Source organism: Equus asinus, chromosome 7 (genome assembly GCF_041296235.1).
Source record: "Equus asinus isolate D_3611 breed Donkey chromosome 7, EquAss-T2T_v2, whole genome shotgun sequence".
In the NCBI taxonomy this organism is placed as follows: domain Eukaryota; kingdom Metazoa; phylum Chordata; class Mammalia; order Perissodactyla; family Equidae; genus Equus; species Equus asinus.
In genome coordinates, this window is record NC_091796.1 from 40,337,945 (window position 1) to 40,362,031 (window position 24,087).

Genomic DNA, 24,087 nt, shown 5'->3' on the forward strand with positions numbered 1-24,087 from the left:
TTTGCTACTATAAATGACGTTGTAATGAATAAAGCTTTTTGCTTATAATAAACTCCCATAAGATGAATTACTAGATTAGCAGGTTTGAAAATACTTAAGGCTGTTGATAAATTCCATATTTTACTAAGCAGCTAGGGAAAATTTTCTGTCCTAGAAAGGGTAAAAGAATCAGCAACTAAACCAAATTCACACATCTGATTTAAAATGATAGGTAGCCTCTAATTTTCAAATGGGTATTGTTGCAAAAGTTATATTCTAAGAGATTTACACTAGATTTGACACATATTTACTTAGCCATGGGGGGGTGTCATAAAGTTCTCAACTGCTCACACAAACAGATTTAACTTTCATATATCTAAAGTATACTAGCAACAAATAATGGTTCTCTCTGGGTGCTTCTGTTGAGTTCCTTGCTCCATGTCTTTTTTTTTTTTTTTTTTTTTGGTGAGGAAGATTTGCCCTGAGCTAACATCTGTGCCAGTCTTCCTCCATTTTTTTGTATGTGAGTCACCACCACACCATAGCTGTTGGTCCACACCTGGGATCCGAACCCTTGAACCAGGGCCACCAAAGCGCAGTGCTGTGAACTTAACCACTACATTGCAGGGCCAGCCCTCTTGCTCCTTATCTTTTACTCTTCTCTATGTTTTGAGTGTTTTCTGTGAGTGCTACTACTCTGAACCTCTTGGAAATAGGATTGTAAACTCCCAAGTGTCTTCCACCTATTTGAGCACTGGGGCTTGAGGAAAGGAAAAGGGGGTGGAAAACTGGAAGAAGCCACCTGGGATGCTGAGGGGAACCTCCTAGGACTGTGTACTTCCCAAAGCATTACAGAGGGAACTCCGGGAAAGAGGAACAAAAGCCAGACAGACGCTCCTGATGCAATGTTCAAAAAATACCTGCATCAAGAAAGAAAATTATTAAATCCAAGGAGAATATTGGTGTCAGGGGAAACATCTTTTTGGGCTTATTGTTTTTTACAATATATAATAGTTTTACATAATTTAAGCAATGTAAAAAATCAAACAAATTAAAATGATTTTAATTAAATATATTACTATATTTATCTTCTAGAGAATGCAAGCTGATTCACTAGAAGAAAACCTACGTTTAGCTCAAGAGTATCAGAAATTACAGACTACTTTCTTAACGGAAAAGGACAATTATTTCAATCTATATGATAGACAGTTATCACTTGATGCTCCAATTAGAGATCAGAATCAGGTAGGTTTTTCTTATTTCTAAAAAATAGTGATTTACTTGACATATGTCCTACAAAAAGTAACAAGTGGTCAGTCATGGAGTCTCCAATCTGGTGGTGGACTTTTATATGCTACCAAATGGCATGTGGGTTTTTTTGGTAATGTTTTGTTGTATATTTTTATCAACGTTTTGAAATAGAATTTTGAAAGAATATTTGAGAAATGGAAAAACTCAGCTTCTAATCCACTATTTTCTACTAATTTTATTTTAATTATTATAATCTGGGATACCAAATGTTTGTAGTTCATAGGTTTAAATATATTATCATGGGCTTCAAATTTTAATTCTGTCTATAGTAACTTCCCACGATACACTTCTAATTCTTTGTCATGATATATGGGCTCCAAATTTTGGGGTTTTATTTTCTTATTAGATAGGAGGCTTAGAAAGTTGGAAAAATAGTTGACCCTCTCTGGTTACTGGAAATCACCAAGAATTCTAATATATTCTGTAATGTCTTCTCTAATAATCAGTGAAAAAATAAAACACACAATATGCCACAAATCAAAAAGGAAAGAGAAAGCTCCATTGCTAGATGGTTAAGATATAGCCTCTTCCTCTATATTATTCTCCAGATACTCATTGACAAGAAAAATCATTTTCCTTTTAATCTTTTTTTCTTCCCAGAATATAAATTTCAGAAAATAGAGGCATGATCACTTTTTAATAATTCACCTATCCATAAGAACCAGTGGGCTGCTAATGGATCCTTTCTCCTATTGTTGTCACCCATACTACTGCACTAGAAATTAGTAGTTTAGAATTCCAGTACTATATTTATTCCTCATTATTATGGAATATGGGGAAGACAGAAGGCCAGGATTTGAGTGTAAGCTCTACCAACTACTAGTTTAGTGATCTTGGCAAGTTATTTACCTTTCCCACCTGAGTTTTCTCATTTGTAAAATAAGATTTACCTCAGAGGAAAATTGATAAGTAATAAAAAAGGAAAATCCATAGTTACTTTGAAAATAAAGGCATAGTATGCAATTGTCAGTAACTATTACATTTATCTGGTATGCTGCTTATAAACTCCCCTCTGTTTCCCATCCATCTACTCTCATGAGAGTTAAAGCTCTCAAATATATTGGAAGAGAGAGTGTATTTTTTCTTAAAATTTGTATGAAGTAGTAGCAAGATGAAAGCATATGAAGCAATAAACTTGTTTTGGAAACTATTGAGAATACAACTAAATGCCAAATCTTAGTGTCCTCAAACCCTTGTGCAGGATTCAAAGAAAGGTCATCAATGTCTCCAGGATGCATTTGTCCAATCGCTTCATGCATTTGACGTTGTTATAGAGGTTAAACATGTTCTATTTGTTGCTTACAGTTGAGGAGGAGAAAATAACCAATGGGGGTATTGTATTTCCTTTTCCAACCAGGAGGGAAACAAAGACAAATTGTATGTCTACTCTTTATCAGTTTGTATAGAATCCTTTGGTGGCAAATGACAACTATATTAGATATCTGCATAAATAGTGAAAAACGTATGCCTTTAAGAGAGATCTCTAACATAGTAATCCATAGCAAGAACAAAATGTCTTACTGTCTTGTCTTGATGTAATTTTTGGAATTAAAGCAAATTCTGATCAAGACCCAAGGAGTGAGGCCCTGGTATGAACAGACAGTGGAGCATGCTAGGAGATTGGGTTTATGTTTGCGATGATCCTTCAAACGAATCACTTTTAGCACACCTGTTTCAGGGAAACTTTCAAAGATTTATTTGTACTTCCAATCATTTTTCATTTCCATCCTTCAGCGGTGGAGGTCATTAAGTGCAGGCTGCCCTTGTCAGTGTCATGTAGGATCAATTTGCTGCAATGGACAGAGAGGCCTTATTGATGCTGTTAAATCTGTCAGTGAGAAATCGTATGTCATTAGCGTCTAATGCACTGCTTACAGGATGGAATTTGGCCATCAAAACTGAGAAAACCCTTTAATATTTTAGTCCATTTCCTTGATATTGCAGCATTTCCTGTATTTATAGGTTTTAGTCCTTTGGCCTGTTTAGTGTTTGGTACACAAAAGCACCATTCAACCTCTGGTCCCCTTGTTGAATTCCCTTGTCGGATAAAATAGATCTCACTATTAGGAATTTTTTGTGTCTTTTCCCTGTTTTAGATTAATTTCATTGCTTCTGAACATACATTCCTTTTGGTGTGGTAAATAATTATATTTTAATTATTGTGCTTCTTAGGGAGTATTATTCTCTGTACACAAATTATATATTTTCATATCTCTCTGTATTTTAGGCCAAGGGTAGCAAAGAAAACTTAATGGAAGAGTAAAACAAATTAAATGTGAAAAATAATGTCCCCCTCCTTAACACAATTTTATATACAGATGGCTCAAATGTTAGCACGTTATAGTATTACTTTTGATGATAAAATTGTCTGCTTCCTTTGCATGTGTTTCTTGCTATTGTCCTATACTTTTAAAATTTGCAGTGATGGATATTTCTCACTTTAAAAATCAGAAACAAACAAAAATAGTCATGCAAAATTCTTATTTGCCTTGTTCTTGGGTAATGATAGAGTAGAATCCAGTCTAAAATTTCCCAGATTTCAAAATTTAAAACAACGCTAAAGAGGAATGAAGGAAAAATATCTGAAAAACAGGTTGTACTTCCAATTGAAAATAGACATTTTTGTTAAAAGCTTTCAAATATATTTTTCATGTTGTCTTTTTAAAAAAATCCATGAATATGTTGATAAAACCATCATATGTTTGTTTTAATTGCTATCTCAAGTTCTTCAGGCCTGCAGAGAAAGGTGAGCTAAGTGAGTATGCAAACGTTGATGTATTGTGTTGGCTAAAACAAGGCTTCTTCCAAAACTGCTTAAAAAATATTTTTAACTCTTTTGTAAACCACTGGTAAAACTTAACCTTTACCTACCTCAATTCTTAGTGCTTTCAAACTAAGGGAATACAAATGATTACAGTATCAGTCAGTGCTTAACAAGCACTAATGTGGACCAGGGATCTGTGCCATGCAATTTGCAAATGTTGTCTTTGTAATGTTCCTCAGTAATCCTGGAAAATTTTCTATTATTATCATCGTTTCCAATGTAAGATATGAAACTGAGATTGCGTGTGTCACAAAGTCACTCAAGTAGAGGGAGATTGACTGAGATGAGAATCAAACGCAGGATTTTCTTACGTCCAACCCATTTCATAATCATGACACGCCCTTTCTACTCTAACATCATTGAACAATCCTATACGTGTCTTATCAAGTTTTATAAAGCTCGTAAAATCACAGAAATTATGCATTGTCTCTAGTGTCCAACGAAAAGAGATTCTTTGATTCACTAATTGTTTTTGTAATTTTATCTCATTGAAGCCACTTTTCAATGACGATCTTCTGGTGAGGAAAGGACTATCTATTTAATCAGAACCTATTTAATTTCCATAGGGATTATAGATAGGTTTTGCAACTCAAATTATAAAACTTTTCAACTAAGAAGAGCTTTAGAAATTTTACCTATCTCTTTAAAAGATTATTTTATAGATAAGGAAACTGAGGGCCAGAATAGCTCAGTGAAATAATACATATACAGTTATTAGAAGAAAGGTTGGCCTAGGACACAGTTGTCTTAACTTATGTTCAAATATTCTCTCCAACAGACTGTAGATAATCATGTGCTGCGATGTTTTTCAAGAGTTTGAGTGCACCAATAGCTGAGAAGTAGTAAAAGTAACTGCCAAGGAGATGCTTAGATTGGAGCATCATCTTTAAGTGACCTGGGCTTGTGAAGGAATCGTGTAGGGACATGAATCAGAAGACTACTCTGGAGATCTAAGGGACACTTCTGGGCCTTACAGAATCAGATATCATTCATTCACTCAATTATTCAAAATAAAGAATTAATCATCATTGTACTGACCAAGCTATAATACAGGGCCCAGGAATATGCACCTCATCTCAGCTTCCATGCTGAAGGCTGTGCTCCCCAGAGTCCAAGGGGGTGTTCCCTAGAACAGAGCATAGAATCAGAGCCCAACAACATCCTCTCTTTGCCCCACCAAGGGAAGAATCATGGATTTTTGCTATTTAATCTGCATTGCCTAGGTCTCAATGGACAAAGTTTCCATCTTTTTTTTCCTTTTTTTTTTTTTAAACATTGGCCCTGAGCTGACATCTGTTGCCAATCTTTTCTTCTTCTTCTTCTTCTTCTTCTCTCCAAACCTCCCCCAGTACATAGTTGTATATTCCAGTTGTAGGTCCTTCTGCCTGTGCCACATGAGACGCTGCCTCAGCGTGGCTTGATCAGCGTGCTGGGTCCATGCTCTGGATCCAAACTGACAAAACCCTGGGCGGCCAAAGCAGAGCATGCAAACTTAACCACTCGGCCACAGGGTGGCCTCCAAAGTTTCCATCTTAAGGGCTCAGAAATATTCTATCATCCATGGATTTCATTAGCATGTTTTCTCTTCCCTCTTTCAGTTTTCAAACATGAGTTTCCTCTAATACTCACTTTACATTGATTTGATGAGGAGTCAAAGTCATTTCTAGCATAAACAAAATTCTTTACCTAAAGAGATGTGAAAGCTGTTTTATTCTCATTTTTATAAATATTTTGTATTGTTTGTTATCTTGCATATATTAGAATTAGACTTTGAGTGGTGCCTTTTGTGTGCTTGTTTCAGCGTAGATAGAAATTCATTTCTTCGCTAGGAAAATCATAATTTTTAAAATAATTTTTGCCTACAACCCCTACTTAAAAGCTCTGTCAATATCTCTGCCTCTCTTTCTTAGGACATACCTATCAGCGTGCACACACACATTTGTTCTAAAGGCGTTACCACACTTCATAGACTGATGAGCTTGCAGTAAATTCCTACTGCCCCCTTTCTCTAAGAACTCTCAAGCACTCTCTGAAGAGCTTTTGTGATCTCTGAGACAGGAGTAGACAGCTGGTCATCTATTGTTTTATCCCAGTGAATTTCCCTTCTGTTGTCTAAACTCCACAAGAGAAACACCAAAAACTAAATGTTTACTTCTGGCTAATACTTAAGAAAGATCAACTTGGCTTAAATCAAACCAGTTCTTCAGTCTAGTACCAGTTTTGAGTGAATTGTAGACTTACGTATCTTATGCAATTTTGAGAAGATCATCTGGTGGAGTTGCATAGCAATAAGCATCTTTTTAATGTTAGCAACATCTTAAAAGTTATTTCTAGAGTATGACGGGACCCTGATATATCAAAGACACTCAAGGTGAAATCATCGTATATGTATATTCAGTCATTCTCCACTGAGGGCTGTTTTGTCCCCCAGAGGATATGTGGCTATCTGGCAATGCCTGGAGATGTTTTGGGGATGGGAGTGGAAGGGGTGCTCCTGGCAGCTAATGGGTAGAGGCCAGGGATGCTGCGAAAAATCCTACAATGCAAAGGACAGCATCTTCACGCACACGCACACGCCCCAAAACATTTTGCAGCCCGAAATGTCAATAGAGCTAAGGTTAAGAAATCCTAATGCAGAGAGAGAAAAAGATTTAGAGATATAGCTATGTGATATATGTGACATATATATATATATACTCTATATCGTATATATATATACATATACATGTGGCACACTGCATACTATATCCCCTTTTTAAAGACTTAAACTGCATTTGCACACTAAGGATTCTGAGAAATCCCATTTTAAGAAAACTGTTAACTCTGTTAACCCTGAATTTCCTATTGTCCTTGGAAGCCTTTCTTAGGAAACCTATTTACAATAAGCAAACTTAGCATCTAGTGGATTAAACCTTGAAAAATGTCATTTTATATAGAATAGGAGAAAATTTCATGTCATAAATCATACATTCGAGAACTTTTGCTTACGCATAACGTTAATAAAGAAGAAATAAACAACATGTTCTTTATATTACCTGGAAAAACTTGGAATATTTTCAAAATAAATAGGTTATGTTTTTGGAATCCATATAGATTCAGAACCCTGACTTTTTTTAACGCTGTAGTGCAGCTATAAAATGAAACAATAGCTTTTATCACTCAAAAGCCACTTTTTAAAAATTACAATAAAACAAGTCAAATGTTCATTGCATGCGCCTCCTGTGATAGGTGGATTTCTACTTAGGCTTGTCTAAGGTGTGGTTTACGACCACAGTTGATTTGCAATGCTGTGGGAGTACCAGTGTAGTGATTTTTTTAGTTTCAAACTACACATACGCATCACAATGACCTAAACATTTGACAAAACTGCTCTTGTAATCATCTTTCCCCTAATCTACAGAACTGTATGTAATAATCATTGATTAATATAAATATTAATGTGGGAAATGCATATTCATATAGTAAAGTTTTCTTTAGGTCATTTATTCTTTCTTCAGAGTTGTACTGAAGGTGGGGAGGAATATCTATGGGCAGCTTATTTAATTCCTCGGAGCCTCTGAACAATGGGAATATTAACATTTCCCTAGCAGGATTGTTGTAAAACATATATAGTAATAATTAACATTTATGAAGTTCTTACTGTGTGCTAGGCACTCTGCAAGCTTTTATAAGTAATCTTATTTAGTTTCCTCAACAAGCCTCTGGAAAATAAATAGATATTTTAAGTTAAAACGCTTAGAATAACTTTTCACAAACTGCTTATTTTGCATATAGAAGATATTACTACTTATAGCTATTATTCTTTAGATAAATATATGTCCCTTACTTCTTGGACCAAATCTTGGTGTGGCTATACTATTGTAAAAGTCCTTCTAATTTATAATAGGTATTAAATAGTTGATGCAACTTGAGAATATGGGATAAATTATGGGAGAGAGGATAGACGTGTAAAGTAATAGCGACATTATGATAATCTATTGGAAAAGCATGCAGGTGCTGTAAGGAATAGAGCAATGGACAGACATCTGATTGGCTGGGTGAAGCTGAGAGAGGGTTACAGGATAGAAAACCATATATATGTGGGAAGGCATCAGAGACAGACTTAGCAATGGCACATGGGTTAGTTGCATTTGTGCACAAATCTTATTCAAAAAACACCAATTGCAAAATATACATTTATAAAAATATTCCATTCACAATAGCTAGAACAAGCAAAAATTTCCTAGAAATAACCTAACATAATATGTTACTAGAACCTTCATAAAGAGATCTGTAAAATTTCACAGATGGAGAAGATGACAATAAAGACAACACATGCCATGACAATACTCAACATTTTAATTTGCTGGGATCTGGCATCTTCACATTGCAATTTTAAAGCAATTTCAAACAATCCACAATCACTTCAATTATGACACAACTAAACAGGTTTTATTTATATCCATATTTCCGGAGAACATGTTTCGTATAAAGTGAAATGTGTTCTATTATACACATTCCGTGTATACCCATATAAACCTAGTTTTCCTACTAAGGAAGAAGTTACTCAATTTTTTGAGGTTCTTTAATTCACTAGGCACTAGGTTGTGAGTCATATTTCTTCTGTTTTCTTGAAATGGGCCTGAGTGAATTAACATTACCTCAAAAATATAGCAATTTACTTGTACAATCATGCCCTTTAAGTGTTTGTTAATAAGTGACTATAGAAAAATATTGTGGACAGATAGGCATTAAAAATATTTTCCCTTTTTTCAGCTGAAGGGTATCTCTCGCAGCTTTCCCATCAAAGTAATCCTGAATCTGACAGATGTCCTTTTTAAAATCTTATACTATTCCGTCATAGTAAATCTCTGCCCAAAAAAATGTACACACAGCCAACACATTATCTGAGAAAAGGAAGATAATAACACAGTGAATAATATGGTTTTAGAATTTTGTGACATTGTGTTAGATATAAAATCATTTTCAAATTATTTCCTTTGGGGCTGGTAATCAGAATAGTGTGGTCTTTCAAGGAAACGTCTTTATTTTAAAGAAAGATATATGCAACGTACTCATATGTTATTGAGAGAAGGATGTAAAACAAAGCTACTATCTGCATGACATACATAGAAAAAGAGCAAAAATGTTATCTGTAAAAGCAGAAAAGAATTTGGCTTGCTTGACTTTTTGTATCAAGCATGCTACAGCAATCTTTTGATTCTAATATGAAACTATAGTAAGGATCATTGCACTAATGCATGAGGATTTGTGATAATGTTGCAGAAATTTTACTGTCAAAACTGAACTGCAGTGTAATGACTTTTGTTATCATGGTTTCTAATAACTATTCAGCATGAATTGACCCTACATATGTTTTGCTGCAATAATGTGTCAGTAACTCAAAAAGCTAAAAAGGAAATAAGAAACAGTCAATATGATACTATGTATGACTTCATGATAACCTTTCTCCATTCTTCTTATTAATATTGTTAAAACAATTATAACACAAATGGTATGCAAACTATAGGATCACATGGAAGTAAAAGCTTAGACGCATTGTGACAGTTCTGGTGAAAGATGCCTAAAAAGCTCTGTACAAGAAAACATGTTCTCTGTTCACCCTGAGAACTAGTTATTGGTCAGTCCCTTAGTCCTTCTGACTGTTACTCCCTGCTGTCAGCAGCCTTTGATATGTTTCCTTTCTTCCCCCTACAGTGTGTTAGTTTCTTCTCCCTTATATGAGATATCCCTTTATTTATTTCTTCCTATATCTTTGCATCTCCCCTTCATTGCAGCATATTTTCACTTCAGCATCTCTTCACTGCGGTAAACAAGAGAAAATCAAAATAGTTTCTATTTCACATCTCCTGTGTGACGGTCACCACGCTATATGCATTTACAACATGTGTAAAGCATTAAACACTACGCCTATCATGTCATAAATACTCAGTTACAGATAACATTTTCATTTTTATTCTATTCTCATTGTTTAACTTATAAAAACTCTGTGACAACTGGGAATATCCCCATTTTTCCTTGGGAAACTAAGGGCTGCTATAACAAAGGACCACAGACTGTGTGGCTTAAACAATAGAAATGTATTGTCTCCCAGTTTTAGAGGCTAGAAATCCAAGATGAAAGTGTCACCAGGGTTGGTTCCCTGAGGCTTCTGAAGGAAGCATCTGTTCCAGGCCTCTCTCCTTGGCTTGTAGATGAGCGTCTCCTCCCTCTGTCTTTACATCATCTTCCCTCTGTATGTGTCTGTCCAAATTTCCTCTTCTGATAATGACACCAGTAACATTGGATTAGGGCCCACCCTAATGACCTCGTTTTATCTTAATTATCTCTGTAAAGAGCCTATCTCCAATTACAGCCACCTTCTGAGGTCCTGGGGGTTAGGACTTCAATATATGAATTTGGGGAGAGGGACACAATAAAACCCACGTTAGGTGCTTTGTTGTAAACTTAAGGCCACAATACTTCTAAGTGGGAACCGGTGCTGAGATTCGAAGCCAGGCCCCTTGGACTCAAGCCCATGGACTTTCTGCTATTCCACAGCTTCTCTTACATTCTTTTTCTCTACCCTGAAGAGCCCATTATCCATTTACTATAAATCATTGTCTCTCTTTACTTGCAAAAGTATTTCAATTATAAATACTTTGTTAGACCTATGATACCGGGCATGAGTATGATTAAGCAGTGCCTAGTAATGAAATACTTTTCGATGGAGAGATTTTATGGTTTTACGCAGGAAGTGGCAGATCATTTATGTTTCTGATCAATAGTCAGAGATCCAAGCAAAAAAGTACTTTCTCCACTAAAGAAACTTTAAATTTCCCCTCCTCTTGCCTCAGACTGCCGAACACATATTTGCCAAAGCAGCTGACCCTAATTCCATTGAGATTGCAACAGAAATTAGGAGGAAGACACAGGGCATATATTGTTAAAAAAGAGGAAGAAAGAGAGAGCAGCAGCTCCAAGAAGGAGCCAGGATTTAGCAAAGAATACAGAGGGAAGCAAAGCTTTCTGTGAAAATATGATGATAGAGCTAGAGATTCTGGGAAATATGATGGCATGACTAGAGTTTGACACACACACATACACACTCCAAGGTGCCAGGAAATAATATTATAAAGAATATTATAATAATCAATGCTAGTAAGATAGGCTGCTGACAAATATGTTGTATAAATAGAATTTCTCCCAAATCAGCAGAGATTTGGAGAAAAAAAATAAAGATACTGAGTGCTGATAAGTAGAAACTCCCATTCCTAAAAGAATGCTGAAATGTGCCAGTGAGTGGAGGATGGAAATATGGTAACCTCACCTCCCCAAATATCCTCCTGTATTGGAAGCTTGCGCACTGAGGTGAGGACTACCATAGCGAATCCCCTTTCAGGCTTGAAGACTCAGCTTCTGAAGAGCAATATCCACTAAGGTGGATGGGGCCTTTCCAACCTGGAGATGCGAGGACTGGAGGTATCCCTCATGGGTATCTGTGAACAGTCCCTCTGAAGTCACTGTTGCAACCATGCACCAAGAGCACCACAGCCTGCCTGTGAGAGAGAAAGGCACACATTGGAGCTGCCACAAATAAAGAGCCAGCTGGTCTCGGGGCTTATCTCTAGCGATGTCTCACCAAGTTTTAAACTTCAGGGATAAAGAAATAATTCTGAAAAGATCCATTTATAAGAAACATAGGGGGCAGGCCCAGGGGAACAGCAGTTAATTCGCACGTTCTGCTTTGGTGGCCTGGGGTTCGCCGGTTTGGATCCCGGGTCAGGACCTATGCACCACTTGTCAAGCCATGCTGTGGTAGGCGTCCCACATGTAAAATAGAGGAAGATAGGCATGGATGTTAGCTCAAGGCCAGTCTTCCTCAGCAAAAAAGAGAAGGATTGGTGGCAGATGTTAGCTCAGGGCTAATCTTTCTCAAAAAAAAAAAGGAGAAGAAGAAACATAGTGCCTACAGAGGGAGAACATTGCACTAACTTCAGACTTAACATCCTCAATGTTTTATGACAGAAGACAATTAGAAAAATATCTACATAAATTTAAAGTTTAAGACACCCAAGAATGCTGAATCCAGGCAAATTATTGTTTATGTGATGGAAACAGAAAGATATGTTCAAATGAGCAAACAAACAACAAACACAGCAAGTTTTAAAAATCCAGATGGCCAATAAACATAGGAAAAATGTTTCTACCTCTGAAAATTGTGTACATACAAATTAAAATGAGGTACGAGTTTTCGACTCTGGTTTTGAAAGATCAATAAGATTGATTACACACAGTGATGGGAGAAGAGTGTGTGGGACAAGAAATATCTTCATAAAAGATGAGAACTCTCATTTGTCCATAACCGAATTCAGCGTGGTACCTGCATACTCCATAGTCCTGTCTTTCTTCCTGTTAAAATGGAAGTACTTCAGCTCCTAATACAGATAAGCCTCTTCACCTGTGCTCTGAATTCCATCCCCCTTCACCTTCTCATAGCCATCATTCATACAATTTTCTCATCCTTCTGAATCCTCAGATTTTTCCCTTTACACTGGATTATTTCCATCATCCTACAAACATTCTGTACTATTTACCATCTCAAAAACCTCTGTTGATTCCATGTTCCCTAGAACCCTTCGTTTTTTGTTAAAAATTTTGGAATGAGTTAGCATTTGCAGGCTTTACCTCGTCACTTCCCATTCTCTTGTTTGAAGTACCACTTGTCAACGACTTCCATGATGTCAAATCCAGTAGTATATATCAGACTCCATCTTGCTCAATTGCTCAACAATATTTTATCACTACTAACTATTCGCCTTCTTGAAGCATCTTTTGCCTTGGCCATGATCCATGGTCTCCTATTTTTTCTCCCACCTCGCCGGAGACTCTACCTCTTGTATTAGCAATTCTTATTCTACTCATCTTCCAAATGTTGGGATACTCCAGTGCTCAGTGGTGGGATTTTTACCCACATCTTCTCTTTAGGCGGATGCCTAAAGATGAATGAATTACACAAGCCTAATTTTGAGCAAATGAAGTCAGACAGAGCACAACCTGTATGATTTTTGTCTATATAAACAGGATGAATTAATCTATGTGGTTAGAAGGCGGGAGAGTAGTTATCCTCAGCAGGAAGTAGTGACTGGAAGAGAACATAAAGGGTATTTGGGAGAATGCTGGTAATGTTTTCTTTCCTGATCTGGGGAATATGTTCAGTTTGTGAATAATTCATTGAGCTATATACTTATGATGTGCATACTTCAATATATGTATATCATAATTAAATTAAAACAAAATCATCCAGTGACTTACCACAGTATTCAGAATAAAATACACACTTCTTGCCCTGACTCCCTGACTGCGTAATCCACTCTCTTTCCCCCTCATATTTATTCTCTTGCTCACCCCACTCTGTTCTATCCACAGGCTATTTTTTGATCCTTGACCACTAGGCTCATTCTCAGTGTAAGGTCCTTGACATTTCAGATCCTTCCAAATGTAAATCTCCTCCCAAATTATGTGATACGGGTTTCACATAGCAAATCCTCCTAAATATTTGTTGACCATGGGCTAAATAACTCTCCCTATTTTGTGATTTCCTTATGAGCACCAGCTTCAATTTCTTTTATTGCCTGAGACACTTTTGAGGGGAATATCTTCATATTTTCTCTAAATTATTTGTTTTCTTGCTTTTTAATCATATTTTTTAAATGTGGCTTGCATCCTTTAATTACAAAAGCAATACATATAGAAGGCAGAACATTTGGAAAACACAAAAATAACCAAACTTTATCTTTGAATTCATTAAAAAGTATGGTATTAGTGACTAAAACAGGAAACAAGTATCTTGATGGTGATTAAATAGAACAAAGAAAAGGCAAAAGGATTTTCTTAAGTCTTTGCTTGTCGTACTCCTTTTACAACTTTCTATGGAGCGTTAGCCATTTTCACAGTATTCACATTGTTGATTAATATTCTAATGAGTCCATTTTTTTCCAAATGTCTGTTTTGTGTGTTTATATTATTCTATTCTTTTCAATTTTTATCTCCTGCTTTTACTGACTAAGTAAATGTATAATTACCCAGAGAGTTGATTAATTACGTAATGCAGGTCATCTAATAGCAGTTGACTAAATGGTCCCCAGGACCAGTTCATGGGAGCTACATCAAAATATTAGTGCATCTTGATGTTGAAACTTCAATTATCCTTTAATTGAACATTCAAGCATGTTGTGCATCCACAAACCTAAAAATAATGTGGTTAAGTTCATATTTTCCCAAGATTTTCAATTAAAATGTTACAAAGAACAGACTCCTAGACCTCCTGAAAATAAGATGGATTGTCACTATCATTTTTCCTTGTCTCTGCGGCCTGTAATGCTATCACAGAACATGGCATGATTTGCTATTCAAAAAACCATGTTGGTGTTTCATAGAACCCGTACCTTTCCAGGTGATTAAAATTTGATTGATTACTTCTTCTGCTATCTTCCCAGGTAGCCAAGTAACCAAGTCTTATTCTTTTACCTCTTTAAAGATGCAAAAATATTTTGCTTTTCCAAATTATTTTCATTTTAAATTTAAAAAGCCCTTAAAATATTACAAAGACTTCTTCTTCTGGATTTTCATGCAGACAGCTGCTTTTCAAAATCTTGTAAATTTTATATAAAGACAGCTCTTTTTGCTTTTCTATTACATGTCTACATGGCTAACTGATTCTCCTCAGGTGCCCATCCTTCCACCATGGCTATTTCACCCAGATCAACAGTGTACAACCACTTTCTCCTAAAAGGCAGTGGTGAAGAAGTCATTTAACTCCAGCCTGTTTGCTGCTCACTGTATAAACCTCTTTGTTCAATAATTCACTATAATTAAACAAATATTGGTGGAGCACATACCATTTTTCCTTCTTTCAGTATAGCTATTTATTTTCTAATTCTCTTCCCTAATTGATTTGAAGATTTATTCCCATATTTATGGTTCTCTGTTGATAACTCCTGTTCTATCTTTGTAATGCGTCTCTATGCATTTGTGCCATATTTTCTCTTGCATTTGTCTTTATTAATCAGCATTAATTTAAATTTGAAGTTCTTTCCCTTTGTCTTTAATGCCATATTAATGTCTGAGTTTAACCAATTTTGTCTCTTGCTGTTTTCATCACCCTTTCAATTCATAGCCAGATTATGTTTCTTATATGGTTTCTTGCCGTACCCTAACCTAACTAATACAAATATTCCTGAAGACCTTTGTCCTAATCTTCATTACTTCATTTTAGAGTATCTGCTGTGCTAGGTGGAGAGATAAGACAGATGAAGAGATAAAGATGTTATCCACACATAAGGCACTGGGTGGTAGACTTTTTTTAAAAAAAAATCTTCCTTTACCTTTGAATTTATTTCATTACCACATTACCACATGCTTCAAGATTTATATCTATCATCATTTCCTCAACTGTTTCATAGCAACAAAAATCAAAACAAGATAAATCCGTGGTCTTTTCACTAAAAATATGTTTCCAAAGTTATAATGTCTCTGAATTACTTTTCCAGAAGAGATCTGGGTAAAATCCTCCACTGATATCTAATTTGAATCAGAGATTTCCACAAAACTGAGGCATAATATTCTGGTATAATCCTCTATAAGGGGCCGGCCCCATGGCACAGTGGTTAAGTTCACATGTTCCACTTCCAGCCCAGCATTCGCCAGTTTGAATCCCCAGTCCAGACCTATGCATCGCTTGGCAAGCCATGCTGTGGCAGGCGTCCCACATATAAAGTAGAGGAAGACGGGCACAGATGTTAGCTCAGGGCCAACCTTCCTCAGAAAAAAAGGGAGGAGGATTGGAGGCAGATGTTAGCTCAGGGCTAATCTTCCTCAAAAAAGAAAAAATCGTCTATAAATGTCCACCATGGCAAATCTTGAATATCTATAAAGAAACACATCAGCAGTACTGATGACCTACAATTTCAACAAAATAAAATTACTTTGTGAAGACCTGGCTAAGCTGTTTCCTCGTTCTAAGCCTCATTTTCCTCGTCTCCAGTGTAATTCGTGCTAAGATTTGGTATTCAAAATTTTCCGTTTAAAGAGTTTCTCTGCAGAAGTAGAATAAATGATTAAATAGAAAGCATATGCTATCATAAAGCCCTTTGAAATCATTTAATAAAATGCCAGAAATAGACTTTCAGATTCCCTTTCTTTCATCCAACATCAAATAAGGGATCAAGCACAGTATTTAGGCTTATTAGTGAATTTAAAGTAAAATTTATAGATCACTCATTATTCAGATAATCAAAACTTGGCAATGTATTTACTTTCATTTAGTGTTATATTTGTATTTCAGTAAGAGGAGATCATAATATTTTAAGATGAGTTAAATATACAATCATTAAATTGATTCTTTTATGTATATACTAAATGTTCACTTTGTGTAAATAAAAAAATGACAATTCCAGAATCTGTCTAGTTTGGGGTTAAAAAGGAAAGGAGTAAGACATATTAAAATAATGTCATAAAACTGGATTATAAAAGTGTAGGTTAAAAAGGTAACCATGTTATTCACATTGAAGTAAGCCTGATAACATACCTAAAATATTTCCATATTTTAGTGGACTGGAAAACACGTTAAATAAATGTGTAATTTTTCTAGATTTTAGGACATATAATTTTCTAGATGGTAGCAATGTGTAAGATTTTTCTTTAGCATAAGTATCAGGAGTATGCAGAAATGCAGATATGTAATAGAATAGGTCATCTTTATATCACTTGATTATGGATTTAAAGGAAAGTTTTTGTTGTTGCTTTTTGTTGGTTTTTGCTTTGTTTTTGGTGGCAGTGCCATTAAATTTTCTGCATCTTTTTCAGTTCATGTAAAAAGCAAACTCTTATTGAGAGAAATATTCTATTTTTATAAAATTCCTGTACACATTCATCACACATTTTCTCAAAGAGACTTCAAATTAGCAAACTTTATAATATGAGAAAGTTTGAAGTCCAGCTCAGTATAACAATGTTTTCTTTAAGTATTGGATTCACTGTATTCACCAATGGTGAGAAAGTTAGAGCTGGGTCTAGATTTCAAAGCTCAGCAAGAATGGACTATGTCAGAAAACTAAAAAAAAAATGAAAAGAGAAAGAAATTGCAAACCTTTGGTGGTGAGTAGAGGGCATAAAATCATTTATTCACTTATTCAAAAATCATGTTTGGGGAAACTAGAACTCTGCCAGGCAGTGAAAATTCAAAGACAAGACAATGCCTGCATCTTGGAGGAGGTTTCCTAGCACCATTAGCAATGGCCTTTCCTCAAAAGATGTTATAAAATCTCTAAGGCAAATATTGTTAATAGAGTATTACAGGGCAATTCAAGAATGGCTAAATTTATTAGAGACAGTAAACTTAAATTTCCATAAAATGGCCTTTATCAATCAGAAACTGACATTGGTTGGCTCCTTTTATGAGTGATGCTCTGAGGATTTATGTCCACAAACAATAATTTAAGAAGTTAGTTTAAGAAACTTAAGAAACTTGAGACTCCTTGTAACTCCTCCCAGACTTCACAGAGAAGTAGATACCCGTACTGGGTCTTGAAGGTGGACATGCTAGGAGATGGACACACTTCAGAGAAAGATATGCATAAGCTTAGACCAAAATATGGGAGAATATTGAATCAACAGGGGGCCACAAATAAGTATTAGGGAGAAGGAGGTGCAGATGGCCTCGTAGAGAGGCAGACATTAGGAAAAGGTAGATCAAAGAAGGTTAAATAGGGAAACCAGGAAGAATCTTATATGCTGGGTCTAATAGCTTGGATCTTATACCCCAGGCAATGGAAAGCCTTTGAAACATTTTAAGCTTGACTACGGCATGACTAAATTTATGTTTTAGAAAAATCACCCTTGAAGTGATATGTAGATGGCGCTGCAAGATTTGGGCTGAAGGCAGAAAGTCTACATAGAAAGTAGTGAAATTTTCCAGGTTAAAGGTCATGACAGGCTATGCCAACACCATGACAATGTGAGGAAAGTGAAGGGTGCAAACTGGGAAAAGATTTAGGAGGTAACTACAAAAGGACTTAGTGACTTGGAGGTGAGAAGTAAGGAGTCTGATACCTGTTCAGCAAATTTGTATGACTTTTTTCTACATTTGAGGCATTATTCCACTCCCCAGAGGCATGCAATATATGGGTGATTCTATAAATTGCAGAACGAATTACTTGGACAGCTCATATAGTTTAGGAGCAGGTTTCAGATAGAAGAGAATGTGTTGCTATCTGCCTATGATGATTTTGAGAAATTGATGATGTAGTCAACAGTTATCAACACCAAGTCGGAATACAGGTAAAAGGTTGAAGGTAGAGCTATAAATCTGGAGTCTTTGAATTGCATTTATTTGATTTTGCTTTTGAATTATTTTTATTGGAATTTATACATATCATATATATTTATGACAAAAATTCTAACACATTTCCCCGGGTCTTCTTCTAAGTGTTGTACATGTGTTATCACATTTAATCTTCAAAACTGTGTGCGATGCTAATTATTATTATAACCACTACACAAATGAGAAAAGGGAAGAGCAGGAAGGTGAAGCACTTTGCCTGGAGCCACTAGTAGGTGAGGGGCCGTACCCAAACCGGAGCAGCCCGGCTCATGTAACCACTCCTCAATGCTTCCTCACTGGAAAAATTATCACTACATTTAGAGTGATGTCATACTTTTGTACGTTTTTTGGGAAAATTATTTCTTAATTTCTCATTTTACCTGTGTCTTCTGATTCTGTCATTGCAACAATTTTAAAATATTTGTATCTAGATATCAAACTAGGACTACTACTTCCAAAAACATAAGTACCTGATTGAAATAAATTTTCAGCACGCAAAGGTGACTAGATACAGTTATTTTATGTTGTCCTCTGTTATATTCTTAATAATTGTATTTTCATATGCTATCTTTGACTGTAAAATCAGTGAGTTGAACACCATTAGAGGTGAGGAATTCTGCATTTTGTTATCTCAGGAGATTTTAACTTTCTTCATTAAGTTCTATACATCTATACTTACGTATACTTAAGTCAGTTTCCAAATTATTAAACTATAAGAAGGGCCCGGCCCAGTGGCACAGCAGATAAGTTCGCACGTTCCACTTCGGTGGCCCGGGGCTCACGGGTTTGAATCCTGGACTTATGCACTGCTTGTCAAGCCATGCTGTGGTAGGCATCCCACATAAAGTAGAGGAAGATGGGCACAGATATTAGCTCAGGACCAGTCTTCCTCAGCAAAAAAGAAGAGGACTGATGGCAAATGTTAGCTCAGGGCTAATCTTCCTCAAAAAAGTTTCAAGAAAATCTGGATATGTTCAAATTTACAAGTAAAACATCAGTTCACTTCTGACAAAACTCCTGGCATCTTGCCTTTACTAACACCTTTGTTTCAACTATCAAAGACTTGGAGCATCCTTTGGGGAATGTGCCTTGGGAATACTGACTTATTCCCATGAAACTGTGGTTTACAATATTTTTCCTGTGTAATCTCTGTGTGGCTGAACCTTCCCCATTTCTAAAGGGGTATTTTAGCAACCTACGGAGCAATCAGGAGGTTTGCTATTTCTATCTCTAGCATTTCAGCTTTTGCTGGTGCTTCCTGGGCTGGATCTCTCATTTATTGACCACATCCATTGAGGATTCAGAATTGTGGTCCATTTCTGGGGGTTGTATGCTTCTTCCTTTTCATCAGTAGTCACCTTGATATTTTAGCCTACAGCTACAAAATACGGAGAGAGAGTTCTTACTGAAAGATTGACAACCTCAGAAGAGTATTTTATGCATGTAAAACAGTGTGAAAGTCCTAGCTTACCTCGACATTTCCTTGTAACACCCAAAGAAAGAGACATTCAGTTTGTTTTTTAAAAAGGCTATTCCCGCAGATAGTCTTTATATTCGTGTCATGATTCTCCATCCTCTGGTTTGTGCCCTGCACACTCCAACTCTTTTTTAGAAAATCACCACCCACCCACTCTAGGGAAGAGCTCTATTCCTTTCACAAAAGGAGGTCTTGTTTTATGGCTCCTACCTGATGCTACATCCCAATCGGTACCAGGTCTTCTAGCTGTTCACTGAAGCCTTCTTGTCACTGTCCACTTTGTTTACAAATAGAGAGTGGACTCAGACCCATGGAGAAGAGTGAAAGTGGGCCCTTAAACTCTTCCTCAGCTTTCTCACCAGTGGCAAATTGCATACACACTACCTACTTTTAAGATGACTTTTTAAGTAAACATATTTCTCCAAAGCATTATTTTGTCTTGGAAACAACAGAGCCACAATCTGAAGGAAAGTTATTTCTCCAATTTGGCAGGCCTTGAAGAAGAGCAAATTCTATTTGGCTTTGCCCAGAACCTGGTTACTTTATGAAAAAAAAAAAAAAAAAAGAACAACCCATTCTAGCTTGTAATAGCTCTGTCTTGGTTACCAGAGAAATAACATAAATTCCTGTTAACATCTTTTGATGCAACATCTCTCTCTGATAGAAAAGTGGTGAGGAGTTAGCTAGTTCCTCCTCCAATATCTGATAGATATCTTCTTTTTAACAGATAGCAAGTTTAGCCTCTTTTTAAAAATTTTAATAGGGTTTATTTTTTATAGAAACTTTAGGTTCACAGCAAAACTGAGCAGAAAGTACAGACTTCCCGTATACACCCCAAAACTACGCACACACAGCCTCCCCCACTATTAACATCCTACACTTAGCGGCACATTTGTTACCACTGATGAACTTACATTGACACATCATTATTGCCCAAAGTCCATAGTTTAGTTTACATTAGAGTTCACTCTTGGTGTTGTACATTCCATGGGTTTTGACAAGTGTATAATGAGAAATTTATTGACCATCGTATTTGATACAGAATAGTTTCATTTCCACTGAAATGTTCTGTGCTTTGCCTATTCGTCCCTTCCTCTCCCTGGACCGTTGCAACTACTGATCTTTTAACAGTCTCCATGGTTTTGCCTTTTCCAGAATGCCACATAGTTGGAATTATAAAGTATGTAGCCTTTTCAGATTGACTTCTTTCATGTAGCAATATGCATTTAAAATTCTCCCATGTCTAGACTTTTCAAAGACAATTATACTATTTAAATTATGTCTTTTATATCCTGTGACAACTTATGCTAAATGTCTAAAGACAGAGACTGATGGAAATATTTATTTTCTTGGGAAAAAAATGTAAATTCTAGTTAACTGTAGGTTGGAGATATTGATTATGATGGTCTCAGATGCCAGCATTTAAGATGAATGAAAAATAGGAGACCAGAAAGCATGCTTGCCTTGGCTGGTCTTCCTCAGATAAGAGAGTAAGGGAAAGGCTATGGCTGCCAATGGAGATAAAGCCCAGAACTGTGACAGGGACCTCAAAAGAAACAATTTCGAGACAAAACAAAGAAACGAAACCAAAGAGCTATAGCTTTCTTTACAATTCTAATTCTAAAGGGTTGTCCTGTCCCAGTTTAGTTGTAGTGAATTTATTTCACTAGAATTCAGTACTCCACAATCTCCTACCTGTAAGTTTATAAAAATTGTGCCTAATTGTGCCAAGCTGAGGATCATTCTGGGCTATACATAGAAATTTTATACAGATCCTTTTCGTTGATTACTATACCAAATCCTTATTTGATCATCCACTTCCCTCCCTAATAAACATTCAAATTCTTAGTGCTTACAGTTTTTAATGTGTTCATTTTCATCCCAATTTCTCCCTTTCCTTCTCTCTTTCGCTTTTCCTCTCACCCACTCTCCCTCCCTCCCTCCTTACCTCCTTTTCTTCTTGCTTTCTTTTTTTAATGGTGGATATTTAACTCGTTTTTTCTATCCAAAATGTACAATGATAGTAAAAGTCAACTTTATTTTTGGTGTCATAAAATATCCTGATTAATATTTTCTATGTCTTCAAATATCGGGCATGATCTTAGTAGCTCTCCACTTTCAAATAATATCTATGAACTCAGGCACACTGAAGAATGTTAAGCAGCTACAGTTCTAAAACAAAAACAAAACCTAAATTATTAGGTGAGAGTCGAAAGTCTAGATTTTCTCTTGGAAAAATGTAAAATAAAAAGATAGTAATCAGGAATGAGAACAATCACATGTTGTTGAAAAAATTATAGATTGCTAATTGCTTTCCTTTAAAAGCCTTTACCTTTCAAAAATGGTAGTTAGAACATGTTTTTTATTTAGCCTTTTAATAATTTTCTGGTTCCATAAAAGAAAACGAAAATCAGAGATTTTTTTTTATCTTGGGTTGATCAAATCTAGAGCAAAGTAACACAATTTTCTGGGGAAAAAGAAGTTCCTCTTCTATAAAATAATAGGAGGCACTAGATCAATGGACATATATATACCTGACTAAAACAAAGTTTCACAAAGTAATTCTTTTTGTTTTTAATAATAGCTTTATTGAAATATAATACACATATCATAAAATTCACCCTTTCAAAGTGTATGCAGTGGGTTTTTGTATGTTCACAGAGTTGTGCAACCATTACCGCTATCTAGTTTAAGAACATTTTTATCACCCCAAAAAGAAACCCTGTACTCATTAGCAGTCATTCCCCATTCCCCTCAGCCCAGCCCCTGGCAACCTCCAATCTACTTTCTGTCTCTATAGATTCCCCTAATCGACATTTTATTTAAATGGTATCATACGATATATGATCTTTTGCTACTAGCTTCTTTGAGTTAGCATAATGTTCTCAAGATTCATCCATGTTATACCACATTTCGTTACTTCGTTCTTTTTTACTGCTGAATTATATTCCATTTTATGGATAAATCACATTTTGTTTATCCAGTCATCGGTGGAAGGACATTTGAGTTTTTTCCACTCTTTGACTCTTCTGAATAATGCTGCTATCAACAATCATGTTTTTGTGTAGACATTTGTTTTCATTTCTGTGGGATAATTGACCCACAGTGAAAACTGACCAAAAATTCTTCATAATACTGTGTACAGCTCACGATACTTAGTGTTCACGTACAGCATAGCGTTTTCTATTCTCTCCTGTCTTTCCAATTCCATTTTGTAAATGCCAGTTAGGTCCCTCTAAACTGATGTAACTCTAAATGAGTTACAACCCAGAATTTGAAAACCCCTGGGTTGAATGATGCGTAAGAGTCTTTCCGGATTTAACAGAACCATAGTTTATATGGTATTATGGTCCCAGGTGCTTCATAAACAGTGTTTCACATAGTATTTATAACTAACCTTTGAAGCAGGCATAAATAGCCCCATTTTACGTAGGTGTAAATAATCAAATAAATGAAATAACTTTGCCTCTAAGGCCCATGCTCTTGTATGCTTTATTGAAATAAAGTCCAGTTACGTTCAAGTGATCCTTTCAATCTTACGAAGTCTCCTCCTAGTCCCCCAGGTAGTCCTTTGAATGTCCTTGGCACTGAATTTCACTACATGGCTGAATGAGAAATGTCTCTTCGCCTGCTTGCTTATTTATTTATTTTATTGTAAAGTTTACATTTTTTTCCTTTTTTTCTCCCTATGCTGTTAATATATACATACTACAGAAAATAGTGAAAGCAAAAAAAAAAAAAACCCTAAACTTTCTAAACACCTGCAACCCCAACATGAAAGATAACATTTTTAGCTTTATGGTATACATACTTCCAATCTCTCTTTTACCAAAGCTGGACTCATCTAGCATGTAATGTTCTAGAAATTGGAGAAGAATTCATAATGCACGATGAAGTATTTGCTTTTTACTTCATCCTTAGTCTACCGTTCATCAATGATGATCTCCTTTGACTACTGAGTTTATAGCCTCTTATGCTTGACTCTCTGATTCCCTTCTCCAAATTAGAAAGAAATTAGATTTTCCAACTTCTAAATGTTGGGAGTTTCTGGATCTATGCCAATTTTCTCTCAGGAAAGACTCTCAAGATTCCCTAATCTTCTCACCTTTAGCTAATTTATTACTTCTCCCCAAA

General features: G+C 35.9%; 1 protein-coding gene across 1 annotated transcript in view; it reads left to right on the forward strand.

The window, feature by feature from the left end:
* The window catches only part of CCDC178 (coiled-coil domain containing 178), a 351,357-nt gene that overhangs the window by 227,018 nt on the left and 100,252 nt on the right, over window positions 1-24,087 (forward strand). Inside the window, exon 18 of the mRNA XM_070514525.1 lies at window positions 1,075-1,224. Coding sequence (XP_070370626.1) covers window positions 1,075-1,224 — 150 coding nt within the window. The remainder of the gene's footprint in view (window positions 1-1,074; window positions 1,225-24,087) is intronic.